A 13,811-nucleotide genomic window follows, 5' to 3' on the forward strand; every position below is an offset into this window, starting at 1 on the left:
CTCCAGCTCCCTGAGGCAAAGGGGATCTCTAAGGGAGGAATACACCATGAAGCAGATACGGAGCTGGCTGAGGGCACTGGGCAGAGCAAGCCCGAGCCCTTCCATCGCACAAACTCATTTTGGGGGGCACAGTTCCCCCCGCAGCACTCAGCTGACCCAGCTGTGCCACAGGGCTCAGCTCAGAAGCCCTCCAAGTTTGAGAGGCTTCTCTTTGCACCAGGCACCGGCTGACCCTGGACTGTGCCGGAGAGTGACGGCCAGCCCAGCAGGAGCAGGAACGCTTGGAATACCTGCGGGCTCTGCAGTGGGCATGGTGCCGGGAGAGCTGAGTAAGCACAGACCTCAGGACACAGCTGTTTGCCGGCCGAAAACAAGCCGAGAAAGAAGCCGGCAGCCTGTGACCCCCCGGCACAGAGACTGCAGCGCTTGCACCACCGTCGCGACGGCCCCACAGCGGGCACCCGTCCCATCTGATAAAAACAGATCTGTGCTGCGAGGATGGGGAGAACCAGCTCTGACTAAGAGACAACTCATCCTGGCCTTCCCAAGCTGCCCGCTGTGGGATGCTGTGGGGCTTGCCTGAGCCAGAGGCTGCCTGTCTGCCCCTCCTCCCGGCCTGGTATGGGCTTTTCCTATATAAACCAATGGGGAAAAATTGGGCGGCAAAAGCCTCCTTGGGATGTGTGCACGGGTGGTGGTGGGGGGCCAGGAAGCAGCAGCCTTCGGGGAGAAACACTCATTCAGGACAGCAAAGGAGTTTATTCACCGGAGCTGGACTGTGCCCCAGCTGCCTGCCACACTGCCGGGAGCAGGTCAGGCTGGGATGAGCCCAGCCAGGGCATGCAGAGAACCACAGGAGATATCGCTGTGGGAGCCCAGGCTGTGCAGCGCAGGAACTCAGAACCCCTGACTCACATCCCCAAGCGGTGAGGGGTGCCAAGGGAGCTCAAAACTCCCATTGCTCGGCGGAACAGCCTCATGCTGGCAGTGGAGCGGCTCATTCTGCTTCTCTCCAGGCTTCCTGCCCCAGGAAGCTTTTGATGACTGTGTAACACAGAGGCTTAACTGCACCTCGGCTTGCCTTCGCCTCCAGTTAGGCAGGCAAAGTTCTGAGAGCAGGCTGCCAGCAAGCACCAAGACACCATTCCCTCCATCTTCAGCCAACACCCATCCACAGGGTTGTACAAACATGCAATGATATGTGGCACGAAGATCACACCAGTGCTCCCAGATGATGAGTTTGCATCATCACAGAGCTGCAGAATCCCTAGGGAACATCAAGGAGATGCTGCAGTACCCATCAATCCCAGGAGCCCCTGTAGTGCCCAGGGGACACTCTCACTGAGCCATCAACCACACTGTGCTCTTACCTTCCCCAGGAAACAACCCCAGCCCACCGGGACACCTACTGGGTCCTTGCCCTCAGAGAGAGCTTCAGGGGCCAAAAACATTCTGTGTAAGCAGCTCCACACTGCCATGGACTCCAGCAAAAACAGACTTCAAGAAGTATTGGCAGCCACACCTGGAGCACATTGTAAAGCAGAACACTGAGCAGTAGATTGACACTAATTTGCTGTCAAACCTGCTGCATTATTGCAACTCAGTTTTGAGACTACATATTCATGACTCCCAATAAAACACTCCTTATAGCTAGGAATGGGTGGGGTTTGGTGCTCCACTACTGGAGATGCACATCTGCCCTCGTCCTCACACCTCCAGCATTTTACACTGTGCATTTGGAGAACAGCCTGCTTTGTGCCATGCTGGCTTCCTACACAGGGATGCATGTGAGGGTCAAGCTCACAGAGCTGGAGCTTTGAGAGTCCTCTGCCTGAAGAGCCAGGGTATGTCCAAGGAGCTCACCTGCCCCATGTCCTGCCCTGCCCTCCTCCCCATACCAGCTGCCCCTTGGCTGTAGGTCTAAAATCCTAAAGCACTGAAAGCCATTAGCAGTCCTGCTCCTCAGGCACTTGTGAGCTGAAGAGATATGGTTTGTGCCCCATTTATTTCTTTATGGCCTCTAAATGCCCAAAAAACCTCCAGGAGTCATAAAAGGCACACCACTGTTTCTTCCTGACTTTCTAAAATTAGAAACATCAGTTCAGCTTACTGGTACTTACCTCCATGTCCAGAGGACTCCTGTGCCCTTGGTGTGATGGCTGGAAAGCAAATATGGAGATTCCTTATGCCACAGAAATGTTGGCAAAGGGTCCCCCACTGACACAGGGCCATCCCTAGGACTTACAGCAATAAACCCCATTCCTTACAGACTTATGTGACTTATAGCTTCCTCCTGGTGCAAGGAACAAAACCAGGTGCCAATACGTACACAATTCCTGGGGGTGGCACTGGGGATCTTTAATTAGCTACTCAAAAGATGTATGTGGCCAGTGTACACAGCTGGAAGTGACCAGCCCCCAGTCAGGCTCTGGGGACACACAGCCTCTCTGTTACCACTCATCCAGGCTCCAGACATCTAGGAATGAGGTCTCTTCACTCCATATCAGTGTCCTTCATTGTTAAGAGCACACTAAGACACAAACTGAAGAGCTGTCTTTATCAGCTGTTCCGAGGAGAGAGAAAGGCTGTGATGGGCAAAGGAGATTCTTCCAAACCCTGCAAGGTAAGAGTGCTCTCCTCAAACGTGCAGGTAAAACGCTGGCACAAGCACCACTTCCCTTGCTCTGTAGCCAGCCAATGCCAACACACCACCAGGTAGAAAAACAAAACAAATCCACAAACTAAAGACACATCTTGTTCTCAGCTCACAAAATGATACACATACACATGGACAAGTTATCAGAAAAGGCATTATATTTTGGTTTCCACCTTAGTTAAAACTGATTTTGGTTTTCAATCAATCAGATCTGAGTATGTCCGAGTTCAGGTTTCAATGGTTTTTTTCCCCATAACAGTAATGATCTGGACGACCACAATTATAAAAGGGACGGGGAGAAATCCCGAGAACAAGTTACACAGTCTGAACTGTGCTCTCTTCCACACGAGCACTCTAGGGAATGTTAGTTTCAGCTCTTCCTTTTTTTTTTTTCTTTTTTTCTTCCTTCAGAGGTTGTTACTAACAAAAATCTCTACTGTTTATTAAAGCAAAGCTACAGTAAATTTTCTTGCAGTCTTACAGCAGGTTTTCATATTACCAGTAGGACTCGCATGCATGGATTGCAGTCATACACACACGCTCACAGACATTATACAGTAGCCAGTTGCCACCATAAAAAAAAACCAAAAAGAAAGAGAAAGAAAACAGACATTCATTTCTTTTAGTGGTCATCATTAGAATCGCACCAAACTTTTGGATTAAAAAAAAATACTGCACAGGTCTTCCACATCTACAAGGTAAATCATCCCTTTCGCAATGGACGGAGCTCTCGTCTCCATTTGTTCAACATGCATCGCTAAAGCTTGAAGGCACGCTGGCCAAAGAGAGCCCTGTTCTTTAGTCATCTGAACTCCAGTGTGCTGCTATCGGGGTGCAAAAAAAGGACAAAAATAAAGCCAAGCCCTTTTGCAGCACACCGGGAAAAGGTCATTCGGAGACCACAGTACTTGGAAGGCAGCCCAGCTGCCTGGATTCTACTGCTAACTGTGCTCTTGGAGGCATTGAAGGAACATACTTGCGTTTAAACATGACACATAAAGGCAAATTTCTGCAAACCCTTTCTTTTCAAACTGCCTAAGGTAGACTAACACTCCTTCTCAAAGAAACTGGTCCTTCAGTCACCAGCTTCAAGTGGGAAATTTCCTACCTGCTGTCTTAAACACTGAAGCACCAGAGATTATAGGGCTGATGTATCTGGGCATTCACCAGCTTCAGGGTAACTTAACATCAGGAAAGAAAAAAAAAAAGTAAGGAAAAAAGATGAAAAGAAATCCCCAATGCCTCAAGAGCACTATATCAAACCAGAACTCTTGGGCTACTGACTGCTGGCACTGTCAGAAGCTGCTCGCTTCTGGGAAGACACCTGGAGGTTGAAGCCTTATGGTGATCTGGTATCCTCCCAGGGTGAGATTTGCTGAGTTTTACTGATTGCAAGATAAAGCAGTGTTTCGGAAAACTAAAACCAACAAACTCATAATAACCATCACCAAAATCACCATTGGAAAAATTCCATTTTTTAGAAGGTCTCATTGAGAAACATCAGTCCCTACTCCACAGAGCAGGGCAGATACGATTAACAAAACCCAGAGTGACCCGTCCCCCACAAGCTGGGCCTTCGAGTTCTAGTCCCCATATTATATTGGAGGGGAGAAAGAAAAATAAACAAAAAAAAAAGAAGGTTGTATCACCTTTTCCTCCTGTTAAAGTTTTAATCCTCTTACTCCGTTTTTATTTGTTTTTCTCCCCCAATTCTCCCTTCCACTCTGCCACCTTAGCTGGGGGAGTTATTGGTACAAGAGTTTGGAGAGTCCTGCTCATTTATTGTGTTCAAGAGTACACACACCGGCTGCCGGGGCAGGTGGTGGTGGCTGTGTTCGCGGTGTTGCTCCTCCGTGGCACTGAAAAGCCCTTCCTCCTCGTCCCCGTGGGGACGGCCGCTGCAGCTGTCGCAGAAGTCCAGGGGCCCGTCCAGAGCATCATCGATGAGCCCGTCAAACTCCTTGAGGTCGTCGTCGTGATGACCCCGGTTGCATACGCACACTTCTATGCCCGAGTCGCCGGTGAAACGGCGCTGCCTGGCCGGCGTCTTGTCCTTGGCGTCGGGAATGGCGCTGCTCTGCTCCAAGCTCTCAGAGCTGTAACCTTTCAGCAGTTCCTCCTTGCACTCCAGATCCTTTTCAGGACCGGCCCTCTCCACTAGCTCGGCTCCTGTGCTGGTACTGCCGGGCTCCATGCTTTGCATTTTGGCCACGGCTCTCTCGCCCAGCACGGCGGTGGAGGGCTCGGGGTCGCCGTGGCCAGGCGCCCCGGTGCTGTCAGTACTGCTGTTATTGCTGCTGGGTGCTGCAGAGCTGCTCTGTGCTGGCTGCAGGGCTCTGGGCGTGTCTGGGACTGTGCTACTGCTGCCTGCTGGGACACACTGCTGATGTAAGGCACTGTATGGGGGCGGAGGGGTCGGTGGTCGGTTCACCACTTCCTCATAGGGAGGTAGCAAATAGTTTGGCAAAAACCCTAGAAGTGGGAGGCAAGGAGGAGAAGTTATTTCTGGAGCGGCTTATCTCAGGAAACGACTCACTAATACAGGTCAGTACAGCATTTGTCAACTACCAGCACCTTCCCACTGAAGAGCACAAGAGGCTCTACAAAGGGGTACCAGAACTTGTCCCAGGTGAGGCATGTCATGTCAGAGAAGCAGCAAACACGGCAGAGGAGGGCAGCCTGACCTCCTGGCTCTGTATCTACCAGGCAAACCTCCCTGAACCATGTACCCAATACTGCCCCATAAACCACACTGGGGGACAGACAGTGTTGGCTGGAGGGAACAACTCCCCAGCCCTCTCCAACACTGCCTTCTCAGCCGAATTTCCACTTTCAAGAGCAAAGATTTAATCTCACAAAGCATTGTGCAAATATGAAGAGACGTGAGCAGTTACAAGGAACTTGGAGATCCTGGCTTTTGGTTGCTGTTTTAGTTCTGGATTCAATTCTTCTGGTGCAGTCAGAATAAATTGGCAGTACTGGCAAAAGAGTTTGGCTTATTGTACTTACAGCCTTTCAAACCCATGAAAAATTTTGTTTATTTCTTAAGAGGCAACAAAATAGTCTATATAGACAGAATGTACTTAAACACTGGAAACATTTAAGGATAGCACTGCAATTTTCCATATGCAATTGCATATCCCCGGGGCTGGGGAGGAAAAGGCTGCTGGGGATGATTTCTGAGGTGACTGCCAGAGTTTAAAAAGAAAAGCAAGTTCATACACGCAATTCAACAGTCTGTCAGGAAACTCAGCTGTGGTACCTCCAGTGAGGAGACTTGCTGTTCTGGCACAGCGTAGCAAAACACAAGGAAAGTACAAAGTGATTGTACTTTCCCTGAGTTGTAGGCAACAGTTCCTTCATGCAAAGTCCTAGGGCTGCTCACCAGCAGTGTGGCCTGGGAACCACAGTACAGGGTGGGAACCAGCAGAGTCTCTGCTGAGACTCCACTTTCTCCCAGTCTGTGTGACCAGATTTTGTGAAGCCACTTCCCACACCTCAGTCCCACCAGCAGCAAGTCCACGCTGGAAAGAAGGAACATCCACAAAGTCCCGAATGAGTTATTTAAAGAAGCTTTGCAGAAAAACACCCAGGGAATCACCACACTCTCAGGGGTGGGTGTGAGGTGCTGTAGTTGGTGTGGTCCAACTCCAGACTCAAATGCATCCAATACCTTCTCCTCTCTGCATGCCATGGTTGGGCAGCAAAGCTGCCCACAGCCTGTTGCTGAGCCCAATTACTGTTCCCTCCATCCCCCTAACACGGGAAACTGGCTGCTGCCATGCTCCCCAGGGTCTCCAGGCACTGCAGTGTGAGGTACATACGGAAATAAAAGGGCAGGGCTGAGTAGTTATGGGCCTCCCGGTAAGCAATCAGGTTGATCTCGTGCTGCCGCTGCTGGGCCTGGAGGCGGTGCTTGGTGCGGCGGTGATGGCAAACACAACAGCAGCTGAGGATGATGATGATGGTCCACACCAGCCAAAACCCTGCAGCAGAGGAGAACAAGTGTTAGCCATCATGTGACAGCTGCATCCAAACCCAGGAAACCCCAAGAAGCCAATGGAGAAGATCATCTGAAAGCGTGGATCTGAACCTGCACTGCTCTAAAGGCAGAAATATGTGTCAGGAGGCGTCAAGACTGACCTTCCTGCCTGTGTGGGACACTGTGACTCCAACAGCCTTGCCAGAAATGGGTAACTCTGAACACACTCTGGTATAACGTGGATCATGTTCAATAGGTACAACTCTGGAGAAGAACCAAATATGGAGACAGGGCTCCCCTCTCCATTGCTCCTACCCTTTGGTTACCATTTCTTCCAGCCAAAAATGAGCAGAGCTGTGAATAGCATTGAGCTTGCCTCCCACAGCCACTTTGGTTTGAAAATAACAATCAAGACACAAAAGACACTCTGCAGATTGACCACAGAAGAAGAGAAAAACCCCAAGCACTATGTTTCGCTTTTGTTTGCACTGCTCTTTAATTTCCAGCCCAAATCCTTCATTGTTATGTTTAACAAAAACATACTCTTTTTTCATAAATGTCTCAAAATATTTTTAAAACTTATTTTTGTATTCAAAGTCTTAAATTATCCAAAATTAAATTAAACTAGCTTCCCTCTCTGAATCCTCAAGAAACCTAACTTCTGCTCTGTTTGTGGTCATGGCTGGTTCCTGTGCACTGTTGTACCATATGCACACTGCTCCTTAAAAGGGAATTTTAAAAGACCACTTCCTGAATTTTACCCACGCCCCCCAACATGTGGAATAACTCTTCCTTTCCACCAATTTCTCACTTGCATGCACTACAAAATGTTTCCGAGACACACTTCAAAAAGCTGGAACATTCATTCCAGATTAGGCTTTTGTCTCCTGCAACTGCAGCCCACAGCTCGACCTACCCGCAGTCTCTGTAAGCTCTATCTTTTAAACTCAGAATAAAGCTTAAAGACACTAAAGACACTGGGAGAGTTCTTCATTAAAAACACATAGGTTTGGCAGCCACTGCTCGCTGTAACACCTCTGCCACTCTTCACTATTCCCAAGCAGTCAAAATGGAGACTCCCTATGCCACAGCCCATTTTCAGGATGGCCAGTCTATCCTGTGGTATCAAACTGCTCCTCTCTCTCCACTAAAAACCTCTAGTAATGCCTTTACAATACCTTGATGTTTTCAGCATCCTCTGCTGTGTTTGCAATGTTTTCTCTGCTAAGAGCTAGGTGGGGAAAGGTGAACAGTTTAGGAATTTGAAGAATGAAAGGAGTATTGCTCTGGCTCAGGACAAAGGGCAATCGATTGCATCACCCATCTCAGAGACCTGCACTGGGCTGTTTGTAGGTGAACTGGATGTGCCATACCGTGTCTCTGAGCATTTTGAGTGGGGACTTTCATCTCCCTGTGTCGTAATCCAAATTCCTCATGTATTTTGGCACAGCAAACTGAAATCTCTCTCCTGCCTTATGCAATCTATTTCCCTGATCAACTGGAACCTGCCTTACCACCAAACTTATCAAAACCAACTATCAAATGAAGGTGTTACATATTCCCTCCTACCCCCCCCCCCCTTTTCTTTCTTGGCTGGAAATGAAGGTTCCTGGGTAGTTTCTCTGGCCAGCCTGCTCAGCTGTACCACGATGATCAGAGAGGAGACTGATCTTCACTGCAGAGAAGCAAAGGACAAAGTACTCAAGATGCTCTCTGCACTTCCCAAACTAAAATGAGAATGTGGCCACTGACCTCCAAATACCCTCCTGTTTCTAAAAAAAGCCTTTTTATATAAACTAAAAGGATTGATCCAGTCCACCCTTCTCTCCAAAGGCAAACATTTGCAACCATTCCTGTAGCCTCTATCACTGCCAAAATCTTGGTACACAAATGCAATACTTCAACTGTCTCACAGTCTGAAGACTCTCAGCAATAAATACACTTTATTTCTTGCTAAGAGATGGTCCCTTGGCTCTTGCTTGCTGAGGAAGCAAGAATACACTCATCAAAACCAGGTCATTGGCACAGCATGCCACCATGCACTGAGGCAGGCCTGCAGTTCATCTTCTAAGTACTCCTTATTTTTGAAGAGCAGTACATGATCATGAGTTCAATAACAATGGAAAATTACACCCAGCTATCCAGGGATTTTAGCTACACTTATGAAAACAGATGCTTTTTAACACATTTGATCATGTCCTTTCCCAAGGAGTCAAGATACAATGGTAGCAAGCAGCACGTAATTAGTTAAGATGTCCTGGAGAACTGCCACTGTTAAGCAATCTCAGCTGTAGCAGCCAAATATTTCTGCAGGGAATAACTGCTCCCACCCAAGCCTGCATTCAGAAGATTAAAGAAGTATTCCTTTAGAAAACTTCTCTACCCATTCCAAAAAATGTCCCAAAGTGCTTTGCACACAACCTGATGCACAAGCTCAGAGTAGGGGATCAGAATAAGCTCATCCATCTCTGGGAAGAGGTGTGGCAACTCTGTTAACAACACGCGGTAACAACATACAACAGTTTAGGATAATAAATTAATGTTGGATCCTACTGAAACCGCAGGTGGCATTTAAGTAAACACAGCATAATTTAGTGGATTGCAATTTGGCCTCGGTGCCAGGAACAACACCTTCATTCTCCTGCAAAGGGTCTGTGCACGCTCGCAAATGCGAGCGGATGAGATCTGTTGTTTTTCATGAGAACTTCCAGAAAAAGAACCCACTAATACCACATTATTGCCTGGTTTCATTAACCGCTGACACTTCCTAGAGCTTCTAGGAATTACTCAACCCCTGACTCAGCATGAGCCTGGATGGAGGGCTCAGCACGAGCCTGGAGGACTTGCCTGGATGATCACAGGAGAGCAGCAGCATGTGCCCACCAGGGTAATTTGCTGGCCTGGCTTCTGTCACCCTCTTTAATAGCTGTGTCACCCAACAGCATCTGCACTGCAGGGCTGGAAAGCCCCCAGTGCATCAGAAGCAATAAGGATGCAACACCCATGGGAGCTGAGGCATACAAGGGGTTCCCTGGTTGTCACCTGGGCAGAGGTGCCAGTGCTGGGAAAGGACTGGGTGCAGCTCCGATTGCAAGCCCAGCATGGTGCTGGGAGTTCAGGGCCTCCATAAAAGGCTCTACAACACTCCCTTGCCAGGAGTTTGGGCACAGCTGTAGTTTTGGCTGCAGAACAGAAAATTGCAAAAGCCTAGAAAATATATAGTATGGTCACTTATTTGGAATAAAGCTATGCTCCAAGGCCAAGTGCAATTGTAAATATTATGTCTAAAAGTATGGAGTAAATAGTGAAGGTGTTCATGGCTGAGTTGTGCATTTGTACACCTGGTGAGGCTTGGCTTCAAACCAGCAGCAGGGAGGTGAGCCGAGCAGAGCACTGGCCCGTGCAACCAGCAGCTCATTTGGCAGGAGGGGAACTCCAAATTCACCCAAAGACAACACAACACAAGCAGGAAACGCAGGGGCCAAGCACAGCAACAGCACACACTAACACCTCCTTCAGGGTAAAACCAGCTACCAATTCTGCCTTGTGCTGAAAATGAGTAAGATGTACAGAGGCAACTAAAGCTTGGCATTAAAAAGCCTCTAAAAGCCAAGTAAAACTGAGCTTCTGATTGTCTTCAAAAAGCCTTCACTGTTGCCAAATGTCTTCCTCTTGCTCTTCAAGATGTACATTCTTCCCAGATGGGTACAAGTTGCTTTTCAGCAGCATTGTGTTGAGCTATCACTGGAAAAAGAAAAATGGTTGGGAGACACATTCTGAGCCAAATTTGCCATAAAATGTCTGATTTGAGAGTATGTTCCACAGCCACCTGGCAGTGACCACTGGGAACAAAAGCTTGTGGCAACCTGAGGACAATATGACAGATAAAAAACTAGGAGTGACTTTGGAAATACAACTTCTGATGGATAGCCTGAGCAGAAGCAAAGTACCAGTCTGGAGTGAAACAGGCACCAGGAGACCACTAAGCTTGAAGGCAATTTCAGTCTTGCTCTTGCTTTATGGAAGAGTCAGAAGTTGCAACACTTTCCAGCCCAAAAATGACTGAGTCCTGAGAAATACTGCTATGTTTTTTGTCAAATTCACTGGTGATGCCTACAGGTGGATAATGATGCAAGCAAAGGTGAAATACACAGCTGAGGAGCTGATTATTGGCAAGAGAATTCCCTGCCAGAGCACCAAAACCTTTCATAAAAGAAGAAGCACCAATCTGCAAGCTCAGAGCCGTAAGCCTGACCCAAGCATGAAGCTCAGAAGTCGGAACAGGAGCTGCAGAAACACCTGGGAATGGAATTAGGTCCTATGAAAGCCATCTCTCACAACCAGGGGAATACTGAAGAAAGAGAAGGCTGCTACATTTACAGCATTCTTGGGAAAGGGAGCCCCATCACATGGTCATATTCCAGAGATGTTTCCTACCAGCTGTGAAAGAATATGCTTAAAGCTTCAAGAAAACCCTTTCCAGGAGATGAACCATAGTTTTGCTCAAACTTCGAAATAAGTAAGAATAAAACAGTTTAAAAATTAAAAAAACAGAGCACTCCTTCCTCATGAGAAAGGAGGGAGCAATGTTTGCTTTGATGCTGTACTGTATTTGCTGCCTGGGATGTTGCCATCAGCAATGCCGTTGAGGGAAGCTCCTTTTATCCTGTGCAAAATGGAAAATGTTTTCTGGAGCGTTCCAAGGGTATGAACAGAGAAATTTGCCCTCAAGTTCATGGTAAACTTGGGCAAATGCCATAGCTCTGTTGGCAGGAAATCCCCTAAAAGCGAGCCAAAACATACTGCAAAGTGCCTTTGTGTCTGCCTGACAAGCATCTGGGTAATAACTTGGACTCCATGAGAACTGGTTCTGAACAGAAGGAGAAGTGGGACAATTTCATTGACTAAGAAGTGTCCCAAATTATGGTCTCACAGTCAGTCATGGCTGGATAAAAATTGTCTTTTGCAGGGCCAACACTATAATCAAAAAAGGGAAGAGAAATTTGCTTGGTACCACAACCTGTATACCCTTGGGTTTAATCGTGTCCTTTGGCAGAGAGGTCACATCATCTTCTGTCACTGCAGGCACGAGCCAACACTGCTGCTCAAGAATGCCAGATGAAGGATCCAGGCCACAGGCCCATGAACACTTGAAGAAGGAATAAAAGAAGCCGCTGAATGACGTGATCCTCTCCTGCCTGTCTCAACCATACCTCCTGCTGCTTCCTCCACCTCTTCTTGTGCCGGCATAAAGTTGTGCGCCACTGTGGTTTGAACTGGTTTGAGGGAACCAGAGCAGGTTGAAACTTGTTTGGCACACAGCAGCAGCAAGAGAAAGACTGTGACTTTCAGTGACAGTTTTATGTTAGTTTAAGTTATTGGAACTGCAGTCCCAGCCTGACCTCACTGCAGGAAAAAGTTACTGAATATTTGCAGAGTACAATGGCAAAAGAAAAAGCTGAAGACATCTCCAACTCCTGCTTGCTTGCTCCCAAACTGGTAACAAAAGGAGATGCATTTTAACTGCAACTGGTTTCCAGTTTACAGAATAGTGTCCACTATATATGGTACACCCACTGCAGAGATAAGATAGAAAACCACAAGTTTCAGAAAAATCCTTTGCCTATCGTGGAATGAGAGTCAACATGAGGCAATAAATCTGCAGACACTGTTTTTATGCCTGTCTCTCAGGGAGAGCGCCTTCCAAGAGCAATTGCTCCCATGCTCCAGATGACACATTTGTAAGTCCAGCCCCTCCCAAGAGATCTATGTTGGTGAATGCACGTTGAACAGTAACAGAGACCAGAGTGGAACATCCAGCTGAGACCATGTCCTGAAACACCTGGGAACAACTGATTTAGAGGCACTTGTGACAAGCTGGGTTGGAGGTATGTAGGGCAGGGGGTGAAACAACACCAGGAAGTCCTCCTGCTTTTCCACACTGTTTAACACAGCACAGAGGGAAGCAGCCACATAGGGCAAAAGTCAGTATCTGCATAGCCAGGCTATGCCAGACAGCTTGCCTTCTGCTTTGGATCTGGGAATTTTACTGAGCCAGACTAAAACAAACTTAAGGTGATTTGGCTGCCTGGATTAGGCTAGAAGAAGTCCAAGGAAATCAGGAAATAACCCCCTCAGTGACCTTATTTATTATGAGTTTCTGTGTGGTTGTGACATCTGTTGTTTGCCCTATACTGTTGGTGAGTCTTTGTCATGGCATGGTTATTGCTGCAGCACAGTTGAGGAGGAACAGCACAAGGGGAGTTTGAGACACCTAGGAAATACAACCATGTAGAAAGCTGGGTGAAAGGCAAGGAACAGCAAAAACCTCTCTTTGAAAAAGGTTGTGGGATAAGACAACACAGGGGTAAGGATGAAAACATGGGACTGGTCCATTATTTGACTGAGTGTTTTGAAGACTACAGCAAACTCTTGGACATGAATTCCTATTATAAAGCTGACCTCCTGGAATATGTACGTGGTACAACAGTTGCTTTAGTTTTAGCAACTAATCGGATCCTTGCCAGAATTTTCTGGCAGCATGCTTTTTGGGAAAAGAGCTGTCTAGCGATTCCAAGGGGAAGCGTGCAGAGATGAGCAGAATGTTCAAAATCAGCAAAAACATTGACCATGCTGCTTGCAAACAGAACATTTTTTTCCCGTACAACCCTTCCACTAGGACCTAAACAGTCAAGATCTTTTTTCTTTTCTTTCTTTCAGAAACAGAGGGGCTCAATATCACTGCTAAAAAAAGACAATGAAACAAAAGCACAAGCAATATAAGAACACTGAGTCATTGCCAGTGCTGGGTTGCTGCACTGTACCTAAATGACCCAATACCAGCTAGGCCCTCAAACCTCTAAATCCTGCAACTTTTTGCAAGCAGTGAGCAGCTGCCTGTTTCCATGCCCCGTGATTCCTGAAGCACAGAGTACTATTTTTCCAACCACACAATTAAATGTACTTTCTACAGCTTTGCTTGCTGTGCTGTGTTCAGAGCCTCTGGAATCATTTAATGATTCCAAAGGCAAGGAGAGACATGAGGATGGATGTCAGGAGATCTGGATTTAGTGTTCAATCTACATTATACCTAAACCTGGGAAAATCCAGAATCTCTGAGCCTTACTTCTTAGCCTGCAAAACACAGGAACTGCATTCCTCGATTACCTTCTC

The 13,811-nt window shown here is 47.4% G+C and overlaps 1 protein-coding gene across 6 annotated transcripts in view; it reads right to left on the minus strand.

Moving 5' to 3' along the window:
• Positions 1-2,790: 2,790 nt before the first annotated feature.
• WBP1L (WW domain binding protein 1 like) overlaps positions 2,791-13,811 on the minus strand; it is a 58,383-nt gene continuing 47,362 nt past the window's right edge. For all 6 annotated transcript variants that reach the window (XM_033066663.1, XM_033066664.1, XM_033066666.1 and 3 more), the window contains 2 exons: positions 6,481-6,642; positions 2,791-5,128 (listed from right to left, as the gene is read on the minus strand). In XM_033066663.1, the coding sequence (XP_032922554.1) occupies positions 4,389-5,128; positions 6,481-6,642 (902 nt within the window). In that variant the 3' untranslated portion in view covers positions 2,791-4,388. The remainder of the gene's footprint in view (positions 5,129-6,480; positions 6,643-13,811) is intronic.

Source organism: Catharus ustulatus, chromosome 8, assembly GCF_009819885.2.
Source record: "Catharus ustulatus isolate bCatUst1 chromosome 8, bCatUst1.pri.v2, whole genome shotgun sequence".
Classification (NCBI taxonomy): domain Eukaryota; kingdom Metazoa; phylum Chordata; class Aves; order Passeriformes; family Turdidae; genus Catharus; species Catharus ustulatus.